At 52.0% G+C, this 26,171-nt stretch overlaps 1 protein-coding gene and 1 long non-coding RNA gene across 6 annotated transcripts in view; both read left to right on the forward strand.

Moving 5' to 3' along the window:
* LOC134424592 (uncharacterized) overlaps positions 1–12,006 on the forward strand; it is a 114,090-nt gene extending 102,084 nt beyond the window's left edge. For 4 of the 5 annotated variants that reach the window (XR_010029459.1, XR_010029461.1, XR_010029460.1 and 1 more), the window contains 2 exons: positions 6,933–7,031; positions 11,618–12,006. This is a non-coding gene — a long non-coding RNA (uncharacterized LOC134424592). The remainder of the gene's footprint in view (positions 1–6,932; positions 7,032–11,617) is intronic. The other variant, XR_010029462.1, reaches the window with a different exon arrangement.
* Positions 12,007–20,456: 8,450 nt separating this feature from the next.
* Positions 20,457–22,283, forward strand: TLX3 (T cell leukemia homeobox 3). Its single transcript, XM_063168425.1, has 3 exons — positions 20,457–20,886; positions 21,269–21,512; positions 22,073–22,283. The coding sequence occupies exons 1-3, from the start codon at positions 20,457–20,459 to the stop codon at positions 22,281–22,283; spliced, it is 885 nt and encodes a 294-aa protein (XP_063024495.1).
* Positions 22,284–26,171: the final 3,888 nt, after the last annotated feature.

A 26,171-nucleotide genomic window follows, 5' to 3' on the forward strand; every position in this document is an offset into this window, starting at 1 on the left:
GATGAATCTCGCTGTGAATGAACTCCCTCCTCCATTTGGAAAAAAAAAAAAAAAAGTAAATTTAAAATTCTAGAATAGCTGCAGCTTACAAAGATGTTAATTGCTGTTGGATCTGAAGGCAGCAGCCGAGATGGTGCTGGTGTGGAGGTCCAGGGTTGGATGAGGCAGTTCCTGGGCATTCTGACTGGGAGTCAGAGCAGAGACAGGTGAGGGTTTGTGCCCAAAACTCTGTAAGTGACTGGCAGACCCTAAATATGTGTCCCACTTAACCTTGGCAGATGTCTGATTTTCAGGACTCTGGAACTGAACCTCAGAATACACATTTTTCAGGGGCTAGTGCTGTTGATTTTGTCTGTTTGTGATCCTGAGAGATATTTGTGTGCTCGAGATGTCTTCTGAAGTCATGACCTCCAGCTGGGTTTTATTCCTTTGGTGCGTACTCAATTGGAGTTTTTACTGAGAATTGAGATTCTTGAGTATTTGCATGTCTTTTGCATGTCTCCAAGAAGCTTCACAGCTTTAAAATAAAATAGAGTTTTTAAAAAAAACAATGTCACAATGGCTTGATGAGATCTGAGAATGCTGTTACCTTCTCTCAGCTTAGCACAGCATTGTCTAGGTAAGCTGAGTTTAACTTGAAGAAATCCTCCCTTTGCTTTGCTGGGCACATCAAATGAGAGATTTGAGTGTCTGGAAGAGCACCACACACAAAGGGCTGCAGCAACATGGGCTGTGACCTCTCAGTAGAACCATGTTTTTGAATTCATAAGTCGTTTTCCTTTAAAGAAAAAGAAATAGAAAAAATTAAAAATGAAGTGTGTGCAACCATTCTTTAAAATCTTTTTAGCATGACAAGTAAAGTAATCTTCCATTGATACTTAAAAGTCCATCTGCAGAAATTCAGGCAGAATGTTAGAGAGATGCAATATCTATTGAAATGCTGAGTGTCAAACTGCCAGGGTAATGTATTTAGTATGAAATATAATATTCAGTGCATTTTGTTTTGATGACTGCATGAAATAGCCGTGTGCTCTTAGCCTTTGTTGTTGTTGTTGTGAAAGATGATATTCACTGCCAAGTGTTGGTGGCTGCTCAGGACACAGGAGCAATCTGCTTATTACCAGCTTTATCATCTGTCTTTGTGTTTATTTGCAAAAGCTTTGGTTACAGTTCAGTTCATCAGGATAACAAAAACACTTTTAATTGTTCCACAGAAGAAATTAGAATCTATTTATGAACAGTTTGAAAACAGAAGAGGCTTGCAATCTGTTAGGCAATGGGTAATTAATACTCATTTTAGGCTTTTTAAGTTGTGTGCTGGTCCAGTGCTCTGCTGGAGCCAGCAGAGGGGTCACTGTGCCCTCCAGACCACCCTGGCACAGTGGGCACAGCCCAGCTGCTCCTTTCTCCCACCCTCATTTCCTTCAAGGGGTGGTTTAAAGCCCACCCTGCTTCTTGTCCCTGCTAATCATCTCCATATCAATTGATATGGGTAAAATAATTACCCCCGTTCTAATTGTCTCTGGTTATTGTTGCTGTGTGGGGGAAGCCTCTGCCTCTGCTGCTGGCATGTGTCCATGGAGCTGAACCCAGCCTGAGCCCACTCTGAGCCCACTCTGAGCCCACTCTGAGCCTGCTCTGAGCCTGTTCTGAGCCTGCTCTGATCCTGCTCTGAGCCTGTTCTGAGCCTGCTCTGAGCCTGCTCTGAGCCCTGAGCCTGCTCTGAGCCTGTTCTGAGCCCAGCCTGAGCCTGCTCTGAGCCTGCTCTGAGCCTGTTCTGAGCCCACTCTGAGCCCACTCTGAGCCTGTTCTGATCCTGCTCTGAGCCTGTTCTGATCCTGCTCTGAGCCCGCTCTGAGCCTGTTCTGATCCTGCTCTGAGCCTGCTCTGATCCTGCTCTGAGCCTGCTCTGAGCCCAGCCTGAGCCTGCTCTAAGCCTGCTCTGAGCCCAGCCTGAGCCTGCTCTGAGCCTGCTCTGAGCCTGTTCTGAGCCCGCTCTGAGCCTGCTCTAAGCCTGCTCTGAGCCTGCTCTGAGCCTGCTCTGAGCCTGTTCTGAGCCTGTTCTGAGCCTGTTCTGAGCCTGTTCTGAGCCTGCTCTGAGCCTGTTCTGAGCCCGCTCTGAGCCTGCTCTGAGCCTGCTCTGAGCCCAGCCTGAGCCTGCTCTGAGCCTGTTCTGAGCCTGTTCTGAGCCCAGCCTGAGCCTGCTCTGAGCCTGCTCTGAGCCTGCTCTGAGCCTGTTCTGAGCCTGCTCTGAGCCCAGCCTGAGCCTGCTCTGAGCTCACCCTAAGCCTGCCCTGAGCCCTTGTTGTAGGGCTGCCCTGAGTGTTGTTGTAGGTGAAATTGATGTTCTGTCCTCCCAAGAGATTAAATAATGTGTAACTCATCACTGGGGTAGAGATGCTTGCCGGGGACCCCAGCTCCATCCTGTGTCACCTCTCAGACAAGAGGGCTGGCTGTACAGACAGAGAGAGGCTCTCACTGTGGGGACTGTAAAAGATGTGAGGATCTTAAGATGATTAAGGATCCTCAGAGATGAGCCTGTGCTGGAAAGCCCTGAACCTGTCTGCTTTGTCATGTGCTGCTAAAAGCAGAGAGGAATGGGTAATAATTTTTTTTTTTTTTTGTGAAGTTCTGAAAGAGCTCAGCCCTCTGGTACATCAGACCATCCTGAAATTTCTGTTATGAATTATGACAGGTTGTGCATTCCACAGGTCCCAGTTAATCACAGTCCTGCCATCATTAAAAACAGCTGTAGCACCATATAGTTACAGCCACTTGTTTAGAAATAGCTGAATCTTAAATAAGCAGCTTAGATTAATATAAAATGACAGTCTAGTAGCTGTAACTTAAAATCTCTGCATGCTACCAGCTAAAAAATGCAGATTAAGGATTGATATCACAATCTTAAATTATTCCAGCCTAAGGTGGAATAATTTGCTGTCTAACAGGGAGCAACAGATGGATAGGCAGGAAGAAGCTGTGCAGATACATGAGTTTGTAAACATCTGTCAGCTACAGCAGGTACCCAGATACAAAATCCTGCACTTCAGGCAGCGCATGAGCATGTGACATTCAGCAGAGGGTTTACATGAAATTCTGCACAGACAGGAGCAAGTCAACACACCCTGGCAGGTAATAATTAATGAAATATATCCTTCAGAAGGAGGAGGGATTTCATTCATCAGGCGTTGTCAGTGCTGCTGCTGTTAACTGTTCTGCTCCCAGAATGTGATGTAGCCAGCCCTTGGACCAAGCAAAATTGCTCCAGCCTGTGAGACTCAGTGCTTTCCTGTTGGGCCAGTGTGCACTGGCCACTGGCATCACTCCTGCAGCTGTGCTGGGTGTCAGCATGGTCTCCCCTGACAGAGGTGCACCCAGTTCTGATGAGTGAGACTGGATGTGTGACAGTCCTTCTTGGAAAAAATTCAGACGCAACTGCAATTTGAAAATAACACATTCTGTCATGTAGGAATGGGGTCTGAGACAATGACTGTTGGAAAACCTGCTGGGGCAGGGCAGAGCTGTGTTGTGAACAGCGCAGGTGCCGACTGCAGCTGCTGCCCCTGCCCAGCAGAGCTGTGGTGGCTCCATGGCATAGCACAAACCTCTGCTTTATAATCCCATCAATGCCCTGGAGGGCAGATCACTGCTGGCTAAAGGTGGGGAACCGGGAGGGGAAGCTTTGGGAGGAGCTCTTTGCACTCCTGCTCTGGGTTATTGTGTTATTAACATAAGAACCAGACCACAGTGGCTCTGGTGCACATGGCAGGGGCTAAACCTGTCCTGAGGGTGTCCTGAGAGTGCTCATGCTCCTGTTTAGATACAAAGCCAGCTCTGACCTAAGTTCACACACTCTTATTTTAGGACTATTTCTGATGGCTGATGACTTGGATCTGCTTCAAGTGAATTCCCACACTCAGCCCTTTGGCCAGTTCTGAAGACGTGTTGGGAAATGCAGAGCTCCACATTCCCTGTAGCTGCTCCTTTTTCACATCACCCTTTTGGGCACTGGGAGAATGGGAGTCTCCCAGCAGGATGTGAAACTGCTGGGAATGCCCTGTGAGAGACACACTTGAAGAATATTTCAGTCCATCAGCTGCTGGCACATTCTGGTTCATGGTGTGCAGTGTGTCTCCCAGATGCCTTGTCCTGGCACCAGGATTGGGTTTTTTCTCAGCCATTTGCTTAGTTCTCATAAAAGCAGGCAAAAAGGGCAGTGCCTGTCGAACTGTTGCAACAGAGGTACAGAACTGAGTCCCTCACACTTTTTAGCTTCAGCTGTTGAATCCTGAAATTTTAGTACTAATGTTTATTTAAATATATATACTGGAAGTGTGCATAAAGAGGGTGAAATGCTGCATACTCTGAGGAGAATCTGGAGGAATCTGGTCTGGGGGGGGGATGCCAGGCTCGGCCTGAGGGCAGTGGAAGGCTCTGGAAAGGGCTCTGGATCCATTGCCTGGGCTCATGGACTGCCCGTGTTTCCTCTCCTGCCACAACCCCTCTCTTCTGCCTGTACATGTCATGGAAATTGGCACCAGGATGGGTGGGACTGGGGAGGGAAAAGAAAGGAAATATGAAAGTCATAAGGGAGAGGAGCTGCAGTGTCACCAACCTTCTGTGCTGCTCTGGACAGCTTGATAATATTCTGTCTTGGGCTAATGTGGTTTCATCATGCAGGGGAAAAGGCACGTGGTTCTTAAACTCATATATTACAAAGCTCAGCTGATGTGCTGTTTCTGACAGTTAAATATTTTTAGTTCAGGAATAATGGGCTTATTCTTGCTTTCAAGATAAATAAATGTTTTATTTTCTGCATTTCATCTGGAAATTTTAGCTTTGAACATGAAAAATATCAATATGAAAGCCAAACTTTCTAGTAAATAAATATTTTAAAAAACAGATTAAAATTTAAAGTAGTTAATAATCCTGGAGTATTGAAATCTTCCTAGTGTTATTAGTAAATTATGATCTGTTTACTGATAGAGGAAAAATTGGTGATGAAAGAACTAAGAATTCCAAAGGACATTTAAATTAGTAATTACAGATCTTAAATTAAGAGCAGACTCCAAAGCTGGAGCTTTAAAAACCCACCAAATTTGATATGCTAAACAATGAAAAAAAAAAAAAAGGTGATTTTTCAGATCTGAATGGAAACAATGAATGCTATTAGCAGACAAGTATTTTGTTAAAATCTGTGCATGTTCCCTTCTAAATCCTTTGTAAAGAAATACTCATAGTGCTTTCTCTGGTGTTACTGTAATGGGTTTTTTGCCAAAATGTGGTTTTTTGCAGCATAGTAAAGGATCCATCCAAACATATGGCAAAGAGAAGTGAGTTACAGGACTTGCAGTGTTGCAAATGTTCTGTTGATAACCTGGCACAGCAAAGCAGCCTTTGCAATGGAAGGGCAGCTTCTCTTCCAGCTTCCTTGCTTTATAACTTTAAAAGTGCTTCTGTCCCAACAACGGCTTTGTTACAAGCTGTGAAGATGAAAACCTAGCGAGGAATGAATTATAAGGAGTCATAATTATTCTTCATGTTTGGAAAACAAGCCCCTACTGGTGCTTGTGCAGAGGTTTGGAATAGTTTGCTCTGGTTCCAAAGCAGAATGGAACAGTTTTTGGCCTCTGAGTAATGGAGCACAATTGGTGTCATGCATAACTGTGAAACCAAGTGAAGAACTGGCCTTTCCCATGACAGACCATGTGTTCCTAACCTGGATGCTGAAATGATTTGTGGATCTCTGTGTTCCAGGTGATTTGTAGTGCTAGCATTCATCTTTTTCATTTAGTGAAACATGCTGTTTGACTTTGCCTTGGCCAGTTATTACAGGCTAGTTTGCAGTGTGGCAGCTCTCTGGAGACCCCGCTCACAGCTGCTCATTGGCCTACAAGAAAGGATTTAATGATTTTCTACTTCTTCTGTGTTTGGTTTTAGGGTGTGGATATTTTATAAATGTGAGTCAAACTATTTACTGGTGACATTTTACAAGTTTTCTCTCTGTTTAATCTCTAAGTAATGTTTTTAGGTTTGTATATGTTGTGGCCTTTGGCGTTTGGGACTATCTCAGAGCATTTTATCTTTAAATGGATTCCATCATTATTTTGTAATTTCTTTGTACAAGAATGGTGCCAATCACTAAGATAAGTCTTATCCTTCCCAGCTAGACACACCGGAGGTACAGGAGTAGAGCTGAACAAGCAGAGGGCTCAGAGTCAGAGCTTTGTGGGGCTCTAAGGCAAAGTGAATTGTGCAGCTTCTGCTTAGGTGCCAGCAGGACCTAAGTGTGTGAGCTGCTGGATCTCAGTGCTTTACAGAGATGAGAAGTGGCTGTATCCCTGCTCCAGAGCTCTGTAAAGCAAGTCAGAGAATAAACTCAAATGTCTAAACTCTGAGGCAGGGTGGAAAGGGTACAGGTTTAAAGACCTTTTGCTGTAATCACAATTGCCTTGGTTGCAAAAGGGGATGTTCCTCTCCAATCCTGGCAGTGTCCTGCACAGAGAAAGTTGGATGTGAGAAAACCAGAACCTTGAAGAGCAGCCTGGGTTTTGTCTCAAACTCGTACAGATTGCTGGGCACACGTGCTGCTCTCTGGAAATAGTGTGACAAGGGGGAAAATCCTGGAGGGAGCTTCAAAGCCTGTACCTCAATTAACTCTGCTCTAAATGTCAGTTCACACTTCAGGTTTTATTCAACTTTGGCTTTAGAGATGAGCCTGGGCAATATTTTTTTTTACTTTCTTCACTTGGTAGTTTTGGTTATAGAAATATTTGTTTGGAAGAAGGACTTTTGTAATACCATGTTCATACCGGAATAATCAGTGATTTCAGCAGGATTAGTAAAGGTTTCATGCATTTTTCCTTCTCAGCACATCATACAGCTTAACAACAGCATCCATGTTCATGTAAACTGTCTGACTCTTCTTTCAGGTGATGTCAGTCCTGATGATCACCATCATCTTTGGAGACTGAAGAAACCAATGGCCTGTGTCAAGATTGCTGCTTAGACTCACACTTCTTAATGAGAAGGTGAATGTTTAGGAAATTCTGCCTGATCACATGCCAAAATAGTAAAAATAATCACTACACATAGAACAGAGCTGCCTGCTGCACTCCCAGTTGCCATCTCTGTCCCTGGTCCTTGCTCCATTATGCTCATGTTAGGAATGAAGAGTGGATTTCAGCCCATGCACTCTGTAAGCATCTTACAGATCGTTCCCAGAGGTTGAGTGGGTCCATTTCGATGAAAAATCCTCTCAAACTTTTACCTCAAGCTTTACACCCAACCTTCAATCATGCAAGGATATAATTAACCTTTTCCTAATAAACTTTGTTTTCATATTTCCAGAATTAAGCAGAAGTTATGCAAGCTCATCAGGCTTTTAGACAGAAAGATAAAACAACACCACCATGCAAATCACATCAGAAAAATTGCTTCCTAGAAAACTAGTTAACCAGTTTCCTTCTCTGAATGGTTTCCCAGGAGCAACTGGCTTTGGGAGGGATAATCTGAGTGCTCACACTTAACTACTGGCATTGATTGCAGTTTGGGTTGTGTGCATCTGTGGCAGACTCTGTAAAGCAGGAAATAGACTGCAATTCACCCTTTCAATAAAATCTAAAGCTGTGAATTTGGATATGCCCATCATGTTTCCCTGGTGACTTCCTAGGGACGCTGTTCTGTGGGATGGGAGCCCTCTGAGGGACAGCCTTGATCCAGAGGTGTGCGTTGTTTGTGTGGCAAGGGGTTGTTTCTGAGAATATTGACCTGTTGTCTGTGCCTTTCTGCAGAGCTGGCTCTAACTTTATTCTGAATTGCTTTATCTCCTGGGCACTCACAAGCCTCAGTGTATTACTGCTTTGGAGAATGAATTGTCTATACAATAAGAGGGCGCTGGAAAAAAAATCAGACACTAAGATTAGCAGCAACCGCATACATTAAAATTCAAACTGAAATCCCAGCCATGGAAGGAAACTAATAGAAGAAGAAAATATATCAAGAAGAGAAGCGCTGTCTCATCATTCACCTGTGCTGAAGGATCCAATTTTAGCCATATCTAACAGCAATGTCATTCATCTTCTTGGTGTGTTACTGTGATTTAAATCCAAGCTCTATAAGAGAGAGCAGTTCTTTTAAAATGATTGAGAGGGAATAAGGGTAAATTCAGTGTTTAGGAAAACTTTATGACATCACAATATTATACTTTACAGATGGAAGCAATATTTTCTACTTTGGAAGGAAAACTAATCATTTTCTATCTGCTCTGAGTCACTGCCTCATTATAAAAGTGAGATATAAGTAGTTTTCTGCACTCCCAATCTTGTTCAAGACGACACTTTTGTTTATATAATGCTTCTGATTTATAGTTCTTAAGGATTACCCTGACTACATATTAATTATATGGTTTTGATGCTTTGATATAAGAAGAAATTAAATATTTCACTTGAAGATAAAACCATGGAGCTGTAAATCACAAGGAATAAATTTGTGACTATCAGAATATTCTTTTTACTGAAATTAGACTAGTTCTAATGATTATGTGTTTTGCTTAGCAGACATGGATATGTATAAGCACCTTTACTTAGGAACAAGTCTTATATTTCTTTTGGAAGAGTGATGAACAGGAAATAGGATTTGCAATATTTGTATTGCCCTTTTTGCATCAAGGTTATTTATTTCATGTTGAAAAAAAGTAGGACATGTACTTACATATAACTGTAAAAGTAATCTTTTCTTGGCTCATTCCAGTGCACTGCTGATTTATTTATTTGGAATGGCTTCCTTTACTTCCTTTACTGTCTCTACAGTTCTTGGGAAATAGCAAGCATGCAAGTTACCAGGTCTTACTGCTCCTTCCAATACTGCTTTTTTGTTTTCATGAGATCTTCTTTGCCCAAAATTGATTTCAAAAGGAAGGCATCATGTTTACTGGGGGACTCAGAAAAATTGGGATTGACACATGCCTGCACCAATAGGGTTAATTATGCCAAAATGGAATCATATCCACAGCCCACCCTACAACAGCCCTGCTCTCTTGAGGCAGCAGGAGCTCAGTCTGGACTGGCATGTTTGGGAAGCCCAGGGCTCAGCACAGCTCCGTGGTGGTGGCACATGGGTGCCATGGGATGCTGTGATCAGGAAGGGGACACACAGATGTCATTCTTTGCCTGGGGATGCTCTTAATGCTTTCCATTGTGGGGTTAAGTTCTTGGAATGCCTTTTTTCTAAAAATCACTTGTGGACACTGGCCAAGGTCTCAGGATTGTGGCCTCCTCTAGTCTGGACTCTGCCCTGGTCACTGTTGTTGAGGTTTGGGGTTTGATGTGTGTTTGGGGTTTGAGGTTTGGGGTTTGGTGTTTGGTGTGTGTTTGGGGTTTGGGGTTTGGTGTGTGGTTGGGGTTTGGGGTTTGGGGTTTGGTGTGTGGTTGGGGTTTGGTGCAGGCAGGTCCTGTGTCCTTCACACCTGCTCCCAGGGGATGTTCAGAGTGGTTTGAGTGTTGCAGGACCCAGCTGGGATCAGCTGCTGCCTCTGCTCCCAGCGCTGCTGCAGGGGCAGCGAAGATGGTGACACAGGGGATTGCTGGTGTGAGAGGAACTGTCCTGGGGGCATGAAATTGGCCAAGGAGACATTAAACCAAAATCTCCCTCCACAACTGTGGAGTTGTCAGGGCTTAGCCTTAGTGTTACAGTTTTATTACATTTTCTTTCACCGTCCCATATTTTTGCCTATGTACAGACAACTGTAATTTTGATGATAATGACGTGTGATTAATTTGGGATTTGTTTAAGATTTAAACCGGTTTAAACCTTTTTTTTTTTTAATCTGGCAAACAAATCCCAAACTTCTGTGCTTTCTGACGCTCTGTGTGACACCCTACAAGTTACATTAGCTTCAAAAGTCTACTACATTTTGCATCCTAAAAGCTGATTCTCAGCCTGCCTTTGACAAGTTCTCGCGTTACACACCTGAAATTTGTGGAATACAGGTAATATTCCTCTGGAGTGCAATATCAGACTGCTCAGGAACCTTGCCAGGTATGTGGGCACAGGTTCATCAGAATGGTTCATTCTCCTCTGAATAATTGTCTGTATAAGTGCTTATCCCAGGGATGTGCTGATGCCCAGGGCCATGACTGAGGCTGTGACTGACACAGCCAATGTAATAAAGGCTGAACAGGGTTATTTGGCTTGCTTGGCTGTGGTAGCAGGGTGGTGGGCAGCACTACAGTCCCCTCCTGTTTCATATTTCTAAGCTAAATCAACATTCTCGTGAGGTGCTAAAAAGTTCTGCTTTAAGCAGCCTGTAACTGTGCCAGAATATGATGGGAAGAGAAATACAGGAAGTGATGCAGATGCCTGAGCTTCCCAAGAGCCCAGAGCAGATGGCCCAAGCTGGCACCACCCTAAAAAGGCTTGAGGAGTACTCGAGGATGCTGCTGCCACCTCTCCAGGGTGTGTTGGAGCTGGTTGGGGGCCAATACCCACTGTGGTCCCACTTCACCTCAGCCCTGGTGGCTGTTGGCTTTTCTGTGAAGCAGGAGGCTCCTTTTAACTGCAAATGCTTAAAATTGAGCAGAAATCAATTTCCATTAGTAAGAAAATAAGCACAATCATTTAAAAAATAGGACTAGAATAAAGAATAACTTGCTAATTGCATCCTGTACCTGCAGACAAGCCCCAGCTCACCCCACTGCTCCAGACACCCCCGTGCAGTGGAGGCAGGCAGGATTATTGCCTCTGATCTGGCAAAGAGACCTTTGCTGAGATCCCATCAGTTTGCAGGCACCTGTCCCCACAGTCCTGTGCAGGAAGGAGCCCTCAGGAGCTGTTTTGGGGAGACTTTATTAGCTTGGCTCTTGTGAGCCAGCAAAGCCTGACACAATCACAGCAAAGAGCATGGAGGCAACAGACAAAGAACATTTGAAAAACTCTAAATGTGGAGTGCAGACACATCTGGTACTTTAAATCGTTTCTGTGTGGGTTTTGGATTGTTTTGGTGTTTGGGTTTTGAAAAAATAGAATCACAGAATGGTTTGGGTTGGAAGGGACCTTAAAGATCAGCCAGTTCCAGCCCCATTGCCGTGGGCAGGAACACCTGAGCAAACACCCAGATTTGGGTGGGGACAAACAGCAGCCAAGGTGCTCATTCCAGGGTAGGAGTTCATGTCTGGGCTCTGAGGTGTCCTTCAGTCCCGGGTGATGTTGGCAGACAGATTTCACACCCCAGCTGCAGGTGGTGAGCTGTGCAGAGGGGTCTGCTCCCACCGGTCACCAGCCAGGCTGGACTCTGGCATCCTCCCGAGGGGGAAGCTGGGGCTGGCCTCCATGGCACATCCAAGGAGCCCTTGGCTGCAGCCTGGGGAGGAAGGACATTTCTCAGCCAGCTGAGCTGGGAAAGCTTCTGGCTGCAGTCATTTCTCTGCTGGCTCTCAAATGTTTCACTCACACATCACAGAACTGGCTCTTGAGGGCACCTGGTGATTCTGCTGCTGAGTCTTCCTCTGGTTTTCCCTCAATTTAATACACATTATAGTTTCTATTTTTACCATCTCTCACAATGTATCCCCCATAGTCAGGTCTCCTTTAACCAAATGTTTGGTGTCTGCTTTTCCAGGTCACTCAGAGCATGCTGGAGAGACGTGGCCAAAGCTCTGCACTGCAAAGGGGCCTCCAATCCCAAGGGCGTGGACCTGATTTGACAAGGACTTTGGAAACAGAGAACTGACTGACAAACCCTCTTGGAAAGTGCTGGGACCCTGTTGTTTGTTAGAGAGATTTTTTACTCTTGTGAAAACTATTTTTTAAGATATTTTCTGCATTTTTCAATCTCTAGCCTAAAATGTAAAGATTTATAATAGTGAAAACAATGGAAAATCAGCCTTACTTTGAAGAATGTTTTCAGCCTTTCTTATCAAAATTTATAATCCTGTTGTTTTAGCTTTATGAAACAGTGTAAAAATAGTGTATAACTAGAGAAAAAAAAGGATATGCATTCATTCTGAATTTGTGTCAGTTCATGATTCTCAGTTCTGTACATAATAGTAAATAATATCTCATCAGTTCAAACCTCTAAGCTCACTCTTGAAGACACATTTGTTTGAAAATGAGATGAAACCCAGTACAAACTTTATATGACACCTTTTCAAACTATTTTTCTGCAAAATGTTCTATATTTCTTTGTAGCACAGGTGGTTAATGACAATGAGGACCACAAAGAAGACTGAAAACAAGCATTTTTAGGCTATAAGTGTAGCAAGAAAATTGAATGTTGCACAGAGTGGAATGAGAGAGGATGGAGCAAGACTTAGTGAAGTACTGATGTGTTATTTCACAAGTACACATTTTCCATGTCTTTAGAATCAGGAAAAAAAGAACCACAGAAGAAAATGGAGGTGTTATAACCCTTTACAAAGCATAAAGTTTATCCAAAACTGCAGAAAAGAGAAAGAGACTTACACTGGGGAGCAGTGGGTGTCCTGTGCTGGCCAGGAGGGGCTCTGCTGGCTGGGGAGATGCAAAATGGATCGAAGGAAGACTTCATAAAAATCAGAACCTCTTAAACCATAGCTCAGTGTATTATGTGGAAAAGCTATTATTTAATGTGTAATTACAAACTGGCTTTGGGATTGAGTTGGGTTTTCCATTATTTACCTAAGGAAAAAAAATTTCGCATATTTGTCATGTTTGCTGACATTTTTGAATTCAGTAACATTTCACCACTTCTTAGATAAGAATGGGAATTATTAATTGTGGCCAACAGGGAGAAAAAGTTCACACCTGTATTTCTTACAGGGCTTTTCCAGTTCTCTTCTTTGCAATTGTTACTTTTCTGCACATTTTCAGATGGCAGAAAGTACAGCTGGAAGGAAGGTGTTTTGTCAGTTCGCTGTTCACATTTGAGCTCAGTTCAAGAAAGGATTGCAGCCAAAGGCTCTGAGCTCCAGGAACGCTGAGCATCTGAGGAGTAATCTGTGGAGGTAAAGTGACATGTGGAGGCTACAGAAATCCATGGAAGTTACAGTAATCCACAGAGATTGCAGTAATCCATGGAGCACGTCTAATGCCTTATGCATTTTTTGAAAAGGCATAATTGCCTTGAGGGCTTTGGAATTTTTTTCTCCTTTAAAGACAGTGGAAACAACAGAATGGGAAATGTCAAATGCCACTCAGAGCCCAAGCAATTTCCTCCCAAAGAACCAAGGTGAGCCTGTCTGGCAATACAGAGAGTTGGGGGCTGTAGAACAGGGCTGGTTCTCCTCCAGCAGTGTTTTGTATCCTCAGAGAGCAAGGCAGGGCCCACTGAGGCTCAGGGGAGTGCCCGCCCATCCATCCATCCATCCATCCATCCATCCATCCATCCATCCATCCATCCATCCATCCATCCATCCCTGTGTGAGTGAGGGCAAGGCAGAGCAGGGCAGGGCTCACTGAGGCTCAAGTGAGTGCCCATCCATCTGTGTGTGAGTCAGGGCAAAGGCAGAGCAAGGCAGGGATGCTGAGGCTCAGGTGAGTGCCCACCCATCCACCCATCCACCCATCCACCCATCCATCCAGCCATCCATCATCCATCCATCCATCCATCCATCCATCCATCCATCCATCCATCCATCCATCATCCATCCATCCATCATCCATCCATCCATCCATCCATCCATCCATCCATCCACCCATCCAGCCATCCATCCAGCCATCCATCATCCATCCATCCATCCATCCATCCATCCATCCATCCATCCATCCATCCATCATCCATCCATCCATCATCCATCCATCCATCCATCCATCCATCCATCCATCCATCCATCATCCATCCTTTATCCATCCATCCATCCATCCATCCATCCATCCATCCATCCATCCATCCATCATCCATCCTTTATCCATCCATCCATCCATCCATCCATCCATCCATCCATCCATCCATCCCTCATCCATCCATCATCCATCCTTTATCCATCCATCCATCCATCCATCCATCCATCCATCCATCCCTCATCCATCCATCCATCCATCCATCCATCCATCCATCCATCCATCCCTCATCCATCCATCCATCCATCCATCCATCATCCATCCTTTATCCATCCATCCATCCATCCATCCATCCATCCATCCATCCATCCATCCATCCATCCATCCCTCATCCATCCATCCATCCATCCATCCATCCATCCATCCATCCATCCATCATCCATCCTTTATCCATCCATCCATCCATCCATCCATCCATCCATCCATCCATCCATCATCCATACTTTATCCATCCATCCATCCATCCATCCATCCATCCATCCATCCATCCATCCATCATCCATCCATCCATCCATCCCTCATCCATCCATCCATCCATCCATCCATCCATCCATCCATCCATCCATCCCTCATCCATCCATCCATCCATCCATCCATCCATCCATCCATCCATCCATCCATCCATCCATCATCCATCCATCCATCCATCCATCCATCCATCCATCCATCCATCCATCCATCCATCCATCCATCCATCCCTGTGTGAGTCAGTGGCCTGGCTGGGCTCTGCTGCCTGGGCAGGCCCTGGGCTCAGCACACTGAACGTGGGCCCTGCTTGCAAAGGAGCCTGTGAAGAGCTCAGCCCAGCCCGTGCACACCTTACAGAGCAATTCCTTGCCTTCATTAATGTTTTATTGCACAAGGAGTTTACGATGACAGCGAACCTCTCAAACTGCAGCGGGATAACACGCTTCCTCACCAGATTAAAAAATAATGCTGCTACAGGTTTATGTACTGGGGTGTAGACTGCTGTTAAGAGGCACTGCTTTGACAAAATTCTTTTTGAGGTTTACAGAAAGCATAATAAAATATGTAAGTTACATTTCTACAAACAAAAGCTATAACATAAGTTATTTATAAGCATGAGATACAAATGGTATCACAATAAATAAACCTTAATGGATACCTGTGGCATCCATCCTAATGTAATTTGCCCAGCAAAAGTCATATTTAGTATAAAAACCTGGCAGCAGCTGTGTGTTGGTATTTAAAGTAGGGATGAAGGAGGGAAGGAAGCAGCTGCTTCCCCAGGCTCATCCCTGACCTGTGGCACCTCCCTGCCTTCCCCCTCAAACCAGATGTCTCTGTGCCTTTCAGGGCTTGTCCACAATAATAGGATGTTCCCTGTCAGCTTCACTACAGCCTGATTTTATTAAAGGTGGCAGAAAGAAATTGAGCCCCATCTGCCCATCACCCTCTGCCCTTTCAGGGGTAGCTCCTTCCCCAGCACCTCCCTTGAACCCTCTCCTTCTCACCTAGTTTCAGCCATTTGTGGAACAATGCATGGATTCTGAACTGAAATAAAGTTTTGGCTTTTTAAATATCACAGTTAAGGTTACCAGCCCCACAGAGATGTGTTTTGGAACAGGGATTGAAGCCACTAAGGAATGTTCATTTGTCAGAGGCTTTAGAACCCATTAGCATTGGCTCTCTGAGTGGGGCTGAACTGCTTCCACCCGTGGGACATGGAGGACAGGGAGTTTTGCTGTGTGTCTGGACCCCTGGGCAGGGCTTGTGGGGCAGGAGTCCTGATCTCCTCCATCTTGGGGTACAGGGAACATCCCTTGTTCTGATGGGGAAAAGGCTGCTGAGAGCAGAGCTCCATGACCCTGCCCTCCCCTCTGCCTTCATGGGGTGAGGGGAGGCAGGAGAGGGCTCAGCCCTCCAAACCCAAAGCCAGGGGCAGAGGGGAATGACCTTTGGCTCTGCAGCCCTTCCCTCAGAAAACGAGCAGCTGATTTAACCCTTGTGGGCTGACAGAAAACAAAAGGGGCTTTTTGTCAGCTCTGCTGAGCACCAGGAGCTGAGTGCCTGAGCGCAGTGCTGCCCCATGAGAGCACAGCCACAGCTGGCACCCAGGGTGCTGCTCCATCCCTGGCACGGGCAGCCAGGCCTCTGCTCTGCCCTGGGGCCTGGTGGCCATGGTGGGGCTCATCACTGACCCCCAGGGTCTCACTGAGCCCTGCAGAAGGCACAAGGGTCAGGACCACATCCCCCTTTGGTGCACAAACCTCAGCCCTTGCCTGCCACTGCCCTCCACAGCTGGGCACATCTGGCTACAGGCAGAGTTCAGGCAGCATGTAAGCTGCTCCTGGCTGTCCTGCTCCCCCTCCCCTGCTGGTGCCAGGACACAGACCACACATGTCCCTCCTCTGCATGAACACCAGCATCACCCACCAGCTGCACTGGGAGCTTCCAGGGCTGCATGAAAAGCAACGTGTGTCCTCTGTCGTGCTGAATTCCATGAGTTGTGTAATCACTCCAGACCATGTGGGGTTTATGCAGCAATATCCATCCAGAAAAGGCTGTGGAGAACAGGACTGGCCTTGCCCAGCCTGAGAGCTGCTGCCAAAGACAGCAGACACAGCAGGAACTCTGGAACTACAGCAGGAACATCTCAGCATCTGCTACTGCTTCCTGGTGCAGGGGGTTGTTTGCAGTGCTCATCAGTGGTTTGACTATCTCCTGCTGCAGGAAGCACTTTTCAAAAGCTGAACGGTGGCATGGGCCACTGTCAGGCACATGGTGGGGGTCCTGCAAGGATCAGGGTCCTGCAAGGACATGGGGCTGCATTGACACCCTCCCTCCAGGCCCCTCGTTGTTGTGATCCTGAGGACATTCCTAGGGCTGAGGAGTGCCTGTGCACACCATTACCAAACCTGGTGACCTGGCAGGCAGCAGCACATCCCATTCTTGTCACCTCCTGGCAGCCAGGCCTGGGAGCAGCTCTGGGTTTCAGGCATGAGTGAGAGAGCTGCCACACCTCAGTCCCCAGTGACTCCCAGTGACAGACTGGGATTCCTCTGCCCAGTGACAGATAGGGGATTCCTCTGCCCAGTGGGGCCAGGGAGTGGTGACTCCTCTTCCGCAGCTTTAGTTGCTTTTCTCCCTGCTTAACCCTGTTCCCCCATAGCTCTGCAGGTGACTGGGAGCAGGGCTCTCCAGCCCTGGTCAGTCCCTGTGCCCAGGCGTCCTGGCAGAGCTGGCTCAGGCCCAGGGAGCTGTGCCCCAGCATGCCAGGGCTGCACCGTGTTCCTCCCTGCCAGCACCACACACCTGGCTCCACATCTGGTAATACCTGTGCAACATTACCTGAAATTCTGAAAGCAGAATTTCCTAGGGAATGGCAATGCCACAGCAGCCTTCCCACACACCTCCAGAACTCTCCTGCCTGCATGGCTCCAGTGGTCACCCGCTGGTGCTGTCTGGCTCTGTCCCCTGGTGCTTTCACTGTCCCCTGGTGCTGTCTGTCACTGTCCCCTGGTGCTGCCCAGCTCTGTCCCCTGGTGCTGTCCAGCCCTTGCTGCCCGTGTGCTGGGTTAGAGGCACCTGCAGCTGCCTGCTCGTGGCTGGCACTCCCAGGCTGGGCTCCGAGCACGCTCTGCCTCACCGTGCCATGGCAGGCAAAGGCCACGGGCTCTGCTATTCTGTGCCACTCCATGCAAGGGCCAAGGCCAGGCCATGCCACGCTTTACCGTGCCACGGCTGGGGCCTGGCAAGAGCCCAGCTGGGTGTGGGTCTCTCACCAGCTGGCTGCTGGTGCCCTGCGCCTGCCCGCGGGTCCCGCTGCCTCTCTGTGCCCGCTGCAGCCAGCCCTGAGCGGGCTCTGGCTCCCCGAAGGGCTGCAGCGTAGCCGGGCGGGGGCTCCCAGCGGCGCAGCAGCACCGCCCCTCAGGCCGGGCCTGCACTGCCGGGGCTCGCAGCGGGGCCGGGGCTCGCAGCGGGGCCGGGGCTCGCAGCGGGGCCGGGGCTCGCAGCGGGGCCGGGGCTCGCAGCGGGGCCGGGGCTCGCAGCGGGGCCGGGGCTCGCAGCGGGGCCGGGGCTCGCAGCGGGGCCGGGGCTCGCAGCGGGGCCGGGGCTCGCAGCGGGGCCGGGGCTCGCAGCGGGGCCGGGGCTCGCAGCGGGGCCGGGGCTCGCAGCGGGGCCGCACACCCGGAGCGGGGCCGTGAGGGAAGCCCAGCACGGAGCCAAGGAGCGCTGCACCTGCCGGAGCGCAGCGGCCTTTGGGTCGGGAGGGGCCGCGGGGCTGTTCGGGGCTGTGCGAGGCTGCGCGGGTTCTGCGCCGTTGTGAGGGTTTATGCGGGCTTTGCCCGGGCTCTGCGCCGTTGTGAGGGTTCATGCGGGCTTTGCGCGGGCTCTGCGCGGGCTCTATGCGGTTGTGAGGGTTCATGCGGGCCCTGCACGGTTGTGAGGGTTTATCCGGGCTCTGCGCGGGCTCTATGCGGTTGTGAGGGTTTATCCGGGCTCTGCGCGGGCTCTGCGCGCCCCCCGCCCGCAGAGGGGCGAGGGAGACGGCGCGGCTGCGGGAGAGCTGCATTTAAGGATACCATACGTCCGGGGTTATTAATTATAAAACATAATTAAAGTAAAACTACACAACGTCAACATATTAAATTTAAAAGCTAATATTAAAATAGCGTTAATATTTAATAAGGTAGCTGAGCGTTACAGAGCTGTACGCTGATACTCTATATTTAACTGTGTAAAACCAGGAGAGTTTTCCCAAAGAAAAATGTATTGTTTAGCTGATTATCAAAGACTCTGTGATATATTATCCATTTCACAAAAATAATATAGATATCTTTTTAAATATAGTAATAAAAACATACTAGTGCCTTTTAAATATACTATTACTTACCACCCCTTTTCATATTGTACTATCACAGACACTTTGGAATTGGTTTAAAAGCACATCATTCATTATTCAAAGCTCATCTTTGCATATTATTCCAGCTCAAGTCTGCCAGGCTCCCTGTGAAATCGTTCACAAAATTGATAACAGCAGACACACACGCAATAAAAAGATCGCCTTGGGCAGCCCGAGCTCCCATTATGCAGATCGAGCTGCAATTTTCTCTAACAAAGCCTGCCCTGATCCAGGACTGGGTGGCACTTTATTTATTTATTTATTTATTTATTTGTCCTCCACCGGTTGCCTTTTCTCTTCTTTTTTTTTTTTTTTTTTTTTTTTAATTTCCTTTTTCCCCTCTCTCCGTTTCCCTTCTGCCCCCGCCCGCCGGGCCGCCCGGAGCGGGGCCCCGAGGGCGCTGCGCCCGCGGCCTCTGCACGGCCCCGCAGCAGCTTGCGGGACCGCCTCAATCGGATTAGCTGCGCTCCGGGGAGCGGCGGCTGATGGCGGCTCCGCTGCCCGTCGCACCGAGCGGGGACAATCCGATTAGGGCCGCCGGGGCCGCGGGTGGCATCCGGCGGTCCCGCCGGGGGATTGGGCGTTTACTGGTGGCGTTAATGACGGCCGGGCGAGGCGGGGCCGGTGTCCCTCGGTGCCGTGAGCCGGGGAAACGCTCTCGACGGCCGGGGGCTGGGACGCGCCTCCGTCAGCGCCCGCGCCGGGGAGCTCCGGGCGGCAGCTTCGCCGCGGCCGTCGGACCCCGTCGGGCCGGAGCCTACTCCGACCCCGCGACCCCTGCGGAGCACCGGGGTCTCAAAAAAGGCACACCGGGCCCGCTTTTGCCGTGGGGCCGCCGCGGAGCGGGGCCCGCAGGTGCCGCCGCGGGGCTCCGAGCACGGCGCCTGGGCCCGGCAGGTCCGTCCCGCTCGCTGCCGCTGCCGGCGAAACGTTGGGAACGTTGCGGTAATTGAATACAAAGGTTTAAAAACTAATCAAGTCCTTCCTGTCACTGCTCCGGCATTCCGGGCTCGCCCTGCCAGGTGCTGATCAAATGCCATTACATTCTATTAACAGGGAAATTCTATTCCCTGTTTTCATTTCCCTTTATAAGAGAGAACTAAGTAAATGCACCGAGCGTTATTTAATTGTTAACGCCTTGAGTCCCGTTCGGCCGTCAGGGACCGGCTGCCAGCGCGCTCGGCAGCCGCGCCAGGCTCCATAAATTAAACCCAAACGGAATCTCGCCCTGTAGGGCTCCGGCCGCCCCCCAGGCTGGCCCCGGGAACGGCCTCGTCCCCCGCTCCGCGCTGCCGTCGGGGCAGGGGCCTGGGCAGCCGCGGGCTGCGGGGACGGAGTCCCGCCTCGTAGGGCGGCCTCGGGCCGTCGGGGCCGTGGTGGGGCGGGGCCGGGAGCGCCGGGCGGTGCGGGCCGGGCCGGGCCGGGGCCGGGAGCGGCGCCCCCGACGTGCGGCCCTCGGCCCCGCCCCCGCCCCGCGCGGGGCCATTGTTCGCGCGCCCCTGTGATGTCACCGCGGCGGCGGCGGCCCCCGCGCCCGGGCGCGAGGCCGGTGCGGGGCGGCGGCAGCCAATGGGCGCGCGGAGGGCGGGCGGCGGCGGCCAATGGCGGCGGCGGGGGCGCACGCGGCGCGGGGCGCGCGGCGGCCCCCGGGCGGTGACGGGGCGGCGCGCGCGCGCTCCGCAAAGTTTGGTGTCGGCGGCGGGTCCGGCCGGGCCGCGAGCGCAGCGCGAGCGGCGGCGCCTCCACAGCGGCGCGAGGGCGGCGGTGGCGGAGCATGGACCCGCCGAGGATGGACCCGCCGGGGCCGGCGCAGGGCCAGCACCAGCACGAGCCCATCAGCTTCGGCATCGACCAGATCCTCAACAGCCCCGAGCAGGACAGCGCTCCCCCGCCGCCCCCCCGGGGCCCCGACGGCGCGACCTTCCTGGGCGGCCCCGGCGGCCGCGGCGGTGCGCCCTACCCGGCCCTGCCGGCCCCCTTCCCGGCCATCGCCGCGCCCTTCGAGGACTCGGGATCGTACAGTGTGAACCTCAGCCTGGCCCCGGCCGGCGTGATCCGGGTGCCGGCGCACAGGCCCATCCCCGGGGCCGTGCCGCCGCCCATCTCCAGCGCCATCCCGGCCATGCCTGCCGTGCCCAGTCTGGGCAGCCTCAACTTCCCCTGGATGGAGAGCAGCCGGCGCTTCGTCAAGGACAGGTTCACAGGTAAGGCGCCGGGGCGGAGCGCGCGAGCCGGCTCCCGACAACGAACGGAAGGGCCAATAAAAAATATAAAACGAAATAATAACAGTAATGCGAATAAGAATAAAAGCAAAGGCGGCCGCTGGATGCTTCCCTTCCCCGCGCTCGCAGCGAAGCGAAAAATCGCTCTCCTCACGGCGTGGATAGCGCGGGGCGCCCCGGGGGGCGGCCGGGCCCCGCTCGTCTCCGTAGCTCTTCGACGAGAGGTGGAAGCGGGAGCCCGGGGAGCCGCGGTCCCTGCGGGGGCCGGCGGGGCGCGGGCGGCCGGCGGGCAGAGCGGCGGCCCCGGGGGGCGGCCGGCACCGTGCGGGCGCGGGGCTGACCCCTGTGCTTCCCCCCCGGGCAGCGGCGGCGGCGCTGACGCCCTTCACCGTGACACGGCGGATCGGGCATCCTTACCAGAACCGGACTCCGCCGAAGCGCAAGAAACCGCGGACATCCTTCTCCCGGGTGCAGATCTGCGAGCTGGAGAAGCGCTTCCATCGGCAGAAGTACCTGGCCTCGGCCGAGCGCGCTGCCCTCGCCAAGTCCCTCAAGATGACGGACGCCCAGGTGAAGACCTGGTTCCAGAACCGGCGCACCAAGTGGCGGTGAGTCCCGTGCCCCCGGAGCCGCCCCGTCCTGCCGCTGCCCCCGGCGGCGTCCCCCGCCCGCCGCCCTGCCAGTCCCGCTCCGGCCGGGGTCGCCCCCCTTGCCAGCTGCTGGCAGGCAAACCGTTTGGGGTGAATTTTTATTATAATACGATCATAATTATTATTATTATCGTTATATATTTCTTTTTCGATAGTCCCCCATTCGGAAAACGGGGAATTGTTAGTAAAAACGAGGGATTCTTCGAAATAACGGGAAATTTTTGGAAGAAACGGGGAAACAATTTGAAAAAAAAATCGCGGGAATGTTGGGAGAAAAAGGGGGAATATTTGGAAACGGGATTACTGGGTGACGGCGGGTTTCCAGGCTCTCCCCGCTGCCCACAGTCCCTCCGTTGGCGGTCAAGCGGCGGCCGCCCGGCGGTGCTGGCCCCGGAAGGACGCGCCGGCCGCCCCGCCTGGCTCCCGCCACCGCCGGGCCCCGGGCCGGCCGCTGCCCGCGGAGTCCCGGGCGGAGCGTGGCCCGTGTCCGGGCGCGGGCTGAGCGTGTCCCCCGGCAGGCGGCAGACGGCGGAGGAGCGGGAGGCCGAGCGGCAGCAGGCGAGCCGGCTGATGCTGCAGCTGCAGCACGACGCCTTCCAGAAGTCGCTGAACGAGTCGATCCAGCCCGACCCGCTGTGCCTGCACAACTCGTCGCTGTTCGCGCTGCAGAACCTGCAGCCCTGGGAGGAGGAGAGCGCCAAGATCCCCCCGGTCACCTCGCTCGTCTGAGCCCGGCAGACGGGGCACGCAGCGGACTGGCCCGCGGAGCGCGGCCGGCGGCTCCCCCTGCCCCGGGGCCGCGGCTCCCCCGACGGGGCGGGTGGCGGGGCGGCGAGGGGCGCCCCCGGGGCTGACACCGGGACCGGGTCCCACCGGAGCCGCTTCCCCGAGGCCGGCGCGGAGAGGAGCCTCTTGTATATTTGTGTCGATGTTCCACTAGGAAGGGAAATATGTCACTTTTTGTAAGAAGTGTTAATACTTTAATTTATTTATGCATCGAGATTTTGGGCACTATTAATATGGAATTATATAAAACCTCGATTATTTATATCGAAATCTGAACATAGGTATTTTGTGTCGGCTTTGGAACAAAAGGCTATTTTTTTCCTGTTCAGAGGATAGTGTAAAGAAAAAATACCTCCCTAGCACTTAGCGGAGGGGACTCGGTGGAGCCGGTGATGACTCATTAGCTTCGGAAACCCTATTAAACTGAAAAGCGGTAGCTCCCATCTGTCCCAGGTGAAGTTAATGTCAGCTGTAATTTATTCACCGTAGTAATAAGGGCTCCTTCCAGGCACCACACGCCGTTCTGTCCTCACCTTCCCAGCCGATGAGCTTTAGCGCCCCGAAACAGCGCTCGCTTCCCTGCGCCACCGGCTCTCGAGAAAGCGCCTTATGTTTCATAATAAAGAAGATTTGGGGTTGACACAGACCATGTATAATACTTTGTACTTGCCGAGACGTGTAAATAAACGTTTTCTTTACAAATGTCTCTCCGCTCTCTGCCTGCCGCCGCGCCGGGGAGAGCCGAGCCGAGCCGGGCCGGGCCGTGGCCGGGGGCCGCCGCAGAGCCTCGGCTGCCACGGAGGAGAGAGGCCGAAACGGGGGCGGCAGAGGAGCGGGGAGCGGAGCCGGGACGGCGGACGGGCTCGGAGCGGGGCTGCGGCGCGGGGCGGGCGCGGTTGTGCGCGGCGCTGCCGCTCTCCGCCGGTGCGGGGGAAGCGGCCGGGAGCGATCCCGGCTTTGGGACACGGCGGGGAGCGAGGGGTGGCCGGGCGGGGGGAGTGCGGGCGCCGGTGTAGGCCCCGCCGGTCCCCGGTAATTTCTCCCCGTCAGCTACGCGGGCCCGACTCGCCCGCCGGCGGAGCCCGCTGGTTTTCGTTTTGCGGCCTTTTCTGCGCCGCCAGCGGGACGGCGGTGGCTGCGGCCGAGGCTCCGGTCCTCGCCCCCAGCCCCGTTGTGCGGGGGGATTTTTAAGAACAACCTCCCGTAGTTCTCGGGCCCGGGTGCCTCGGCCTCCAACAACGGAGGAAGCTGCAGAACTGACATTTTTAGAAAGCAGCCGCGACCAGGCGGTTTTCCCCCGGCCACGGGCAGGAGCCGGCGCTGCCGCGGCCGCGTTCCCGCAGAGCGGCTCTGCCGCTGCCTCGGCCGCAGCCCGGCCCCGCTCACCGGGAGGCTGCACGGGTGGAACGGGCTCGCCCGTCCCGGCAGTCAAGGACCAGGCAGCCATGCAGGACCAGGGATGGAGAAAATAATTTCCCTAACTGGTTCTTAGCGGTACCAGGGCACGGGCTCCGGTCGATTGCGTTTGTCGGGGGCAGGCTGTGGAGGGCCCACGGCAGGGCCAAATCCAGTCACACCAGGATGATGGTGCTGGGCCCGACCGGTGCTATCCGCCAGCCAGAATGTGCAGCCCAAGCTGAAACACCGATCGAGGGGAGGTCTCGAGGTGGGGGAAAAAATTAAAAACAACGGGGAAATCTATACCGGGCGACGGAGTGCGAGGTTCGGCCGCACGCCGGTCCTCTGTCCCCAGCCGCTCCCCGCCACCGCTGCGCCCCGGCCCCAGCCCGGCCCCGTTCGGTGCATTCGTTATCCGCCGCCCTTCCGCCGCCGTGCCGGGGCTGCCGGCCCTCGGCCTCTCCCTCCGCATCAGCATCAGAGGGAGAGAGCCCCGGGTACCGCACACAGAACTGCCCGAGAAACCCCAGTGTCGGTGAAAGCGGGGAAGAATCCGGCTCCGAATGGGGATGGAATACACGGGCACACACATTCACGTGTGTATTGGTCTTGCGTTCTATCTGCACCGTCGAACATCTGTAAAGTGCGTTTTGTTCAATACATCGTTGTTCTTTAACTGCTCGAACATCCCACAACTACAAGCCTCTACGCTCCCGATTTCCCTGCAGTTTTCCCCAAACTGCTGTAAGCCCAGGAGCAGTGTGTTTGCGGAGAACAAAACGCTGCCGCGCTCTTCAGGAGCCGGCTTTGTGACGGGCGAGGATCCTGCGCAAAGCCACGGGGTGCTGTAATGCCCTGTAATGAACGGCAGTGCCGAGTGGGTCCGAGCTCGGCAGGGACAGCCCAGGAGGTCCCCTCGCCACTGCTGCCCATGGGCTGTGCCGCAGGCAGCGAGACTGAGCCTCGGGGCACCCCAATTTGTCAAAGGATTTCATAAATCACAACCAAACTTCCATTTCAACCATCTGAGTAGCCATCAAATAGCGGGATTTACGTCCCGGGCGCTGCCTTGGGCCGGCTGGTGTCCGTGCCGGGTGCCTTTGTTCCCGAGGAGCTGCCTCCAGGCGCGTTTTGGGCTGTGTGAGGACGAGGGGCGCGGGCTCCGCGAGCATCCGCGGCTCCCACGGCAGGAGAGCGGGGGCGGTGCGGGGCTCGACATGCTGAGGGGGACACGAGCGGGGGTTCCCTCCAATTGCTCTGCCCAGTTAATCCCGTGCTTGCAGGAGCCTCAGGGAAACACCAGTTGGAGCAAACACAGGGTATTTGTCCCTGTGAATGAGAGCAGTGTTCCCTGCCGGCCTGGTTCAGGTGTGACAGGATTGTCTGACGATCCCTGCCGTGTCTCTCTGAAGGTCTGTCAACAGAGAGAGAGATGCCTGAAGGGACCTGCACAGACTTTAGACCCTACCAGCTTGAGCCTTTTCATCCCAGGAATTGTAATTGTGAAGCGTTTGGGTGCCCGATGGAGGAGAGGACACATTTTTGGGGTGGGCTGGCTGTTGTCCTGATCCTGTTGATTGTCCTGCCCACATTTTGCACTTGGGCTGTGCTCGACAACTAAAGTGGAGCTGTTGTGTACGGGCAGCAGTTTGCCTTCCCAATTTCTGAAACACCCTTCTGGCAGCACCGGCCCCGCTGGCTGTGGGGCAGCGCGGGGGAGCATGGTGTGTCTCTCAGCCCCCCATTCATCACTAAATGCTCCTTTACGTCCCTGGGAGACTCCTCAAAGGGCTCCAGGCAGCCGAGGAAGAGATCCGTGGTGTGCAGGCAGGGCGAGGACAGCAGGAGCTCCTGCAGCTGCACTGCAGCGTGGCTGTTTCAGGGCAGGCAGTGAAAGTCATAATGGAGATGTGGTCTGAGAGTGCTGAAGATGCTGCACATCCCATCGAGCTGAGTTTTAATCTGTTGATGCTTGATGCTGCTATGAAATTGATAATTCTTAGCATTTGGATCTTCCCCAAGCAGTCTTAAATCTGCAAGTGAAATACCTCTGTGAATTTATGTTTTGAAAAGCCCATTCTGTGTACCCAAATTCCTCTGTTTGGAAGTTTTAAGCCCAGAAACACTTTCTTGAACAAGGATGGAAAAATGCAATGAGAATTAAGGATTATTGAACTGTCAGTGGGACTTAATTTTGGACAGGTTGTTTTCCAAGCTTTGCTTAATTGTTTGTGTGAATGATCTCCCGGGTAGGGCTGAGCAGCTCCGTGGGTGGATGCAGAAGGCAGAGCTTGGCAAACTGGAGGAACATCAACCATCTCCTCAGAGCTCCTCCTGCCTCTGCTGGGAGCCCCAGCCCAAAGCAGCCCCTGTGCCATGCCCTCATGCAAAAACACTCTGGATAAAAATGGCTCCACAATTTGCCTCTCTCAG

Source organism: Melospiza melodia, chromosome 14 (assembly GCF_035770615.1).
Source record: "Melospiza melodia melodia isolate bMelMel2 chromosome 14, bMelMel2.pri, whole genome shotgun sequence".
Lineage (NCBI taxonomy): Eukaryota > Metazoa > Chordata > Aves > Passeriformes > Passerellidae > Melospiza > Melospiza melodia.

Bases quoted from the DNA above. Each gene is read 5' to 3' on its own strand.
- TLX3 (XM_063168425.1), top strand. From the start codon at position 20,457: ATGGACCCGCCGAGGATGGACCCGCCGGGGCCGGCGCAGGGCCAGCAC. The intron at 20,887-21,268 runs GTAAGGCGCCGG...CCCCCCGGGCAG, and splicing joins CGTCAAGGACAGGTTCACAG to CGGCGGCGGCGCTGACGCCC. The intron at 21,513-22,072 runs GTGAGTCCCGTG...GTCCCCCGGCAG, and splicing joins AACCGGCGCACCAAGTGGCG to GCGGCAGACGGCGGAGGAGC.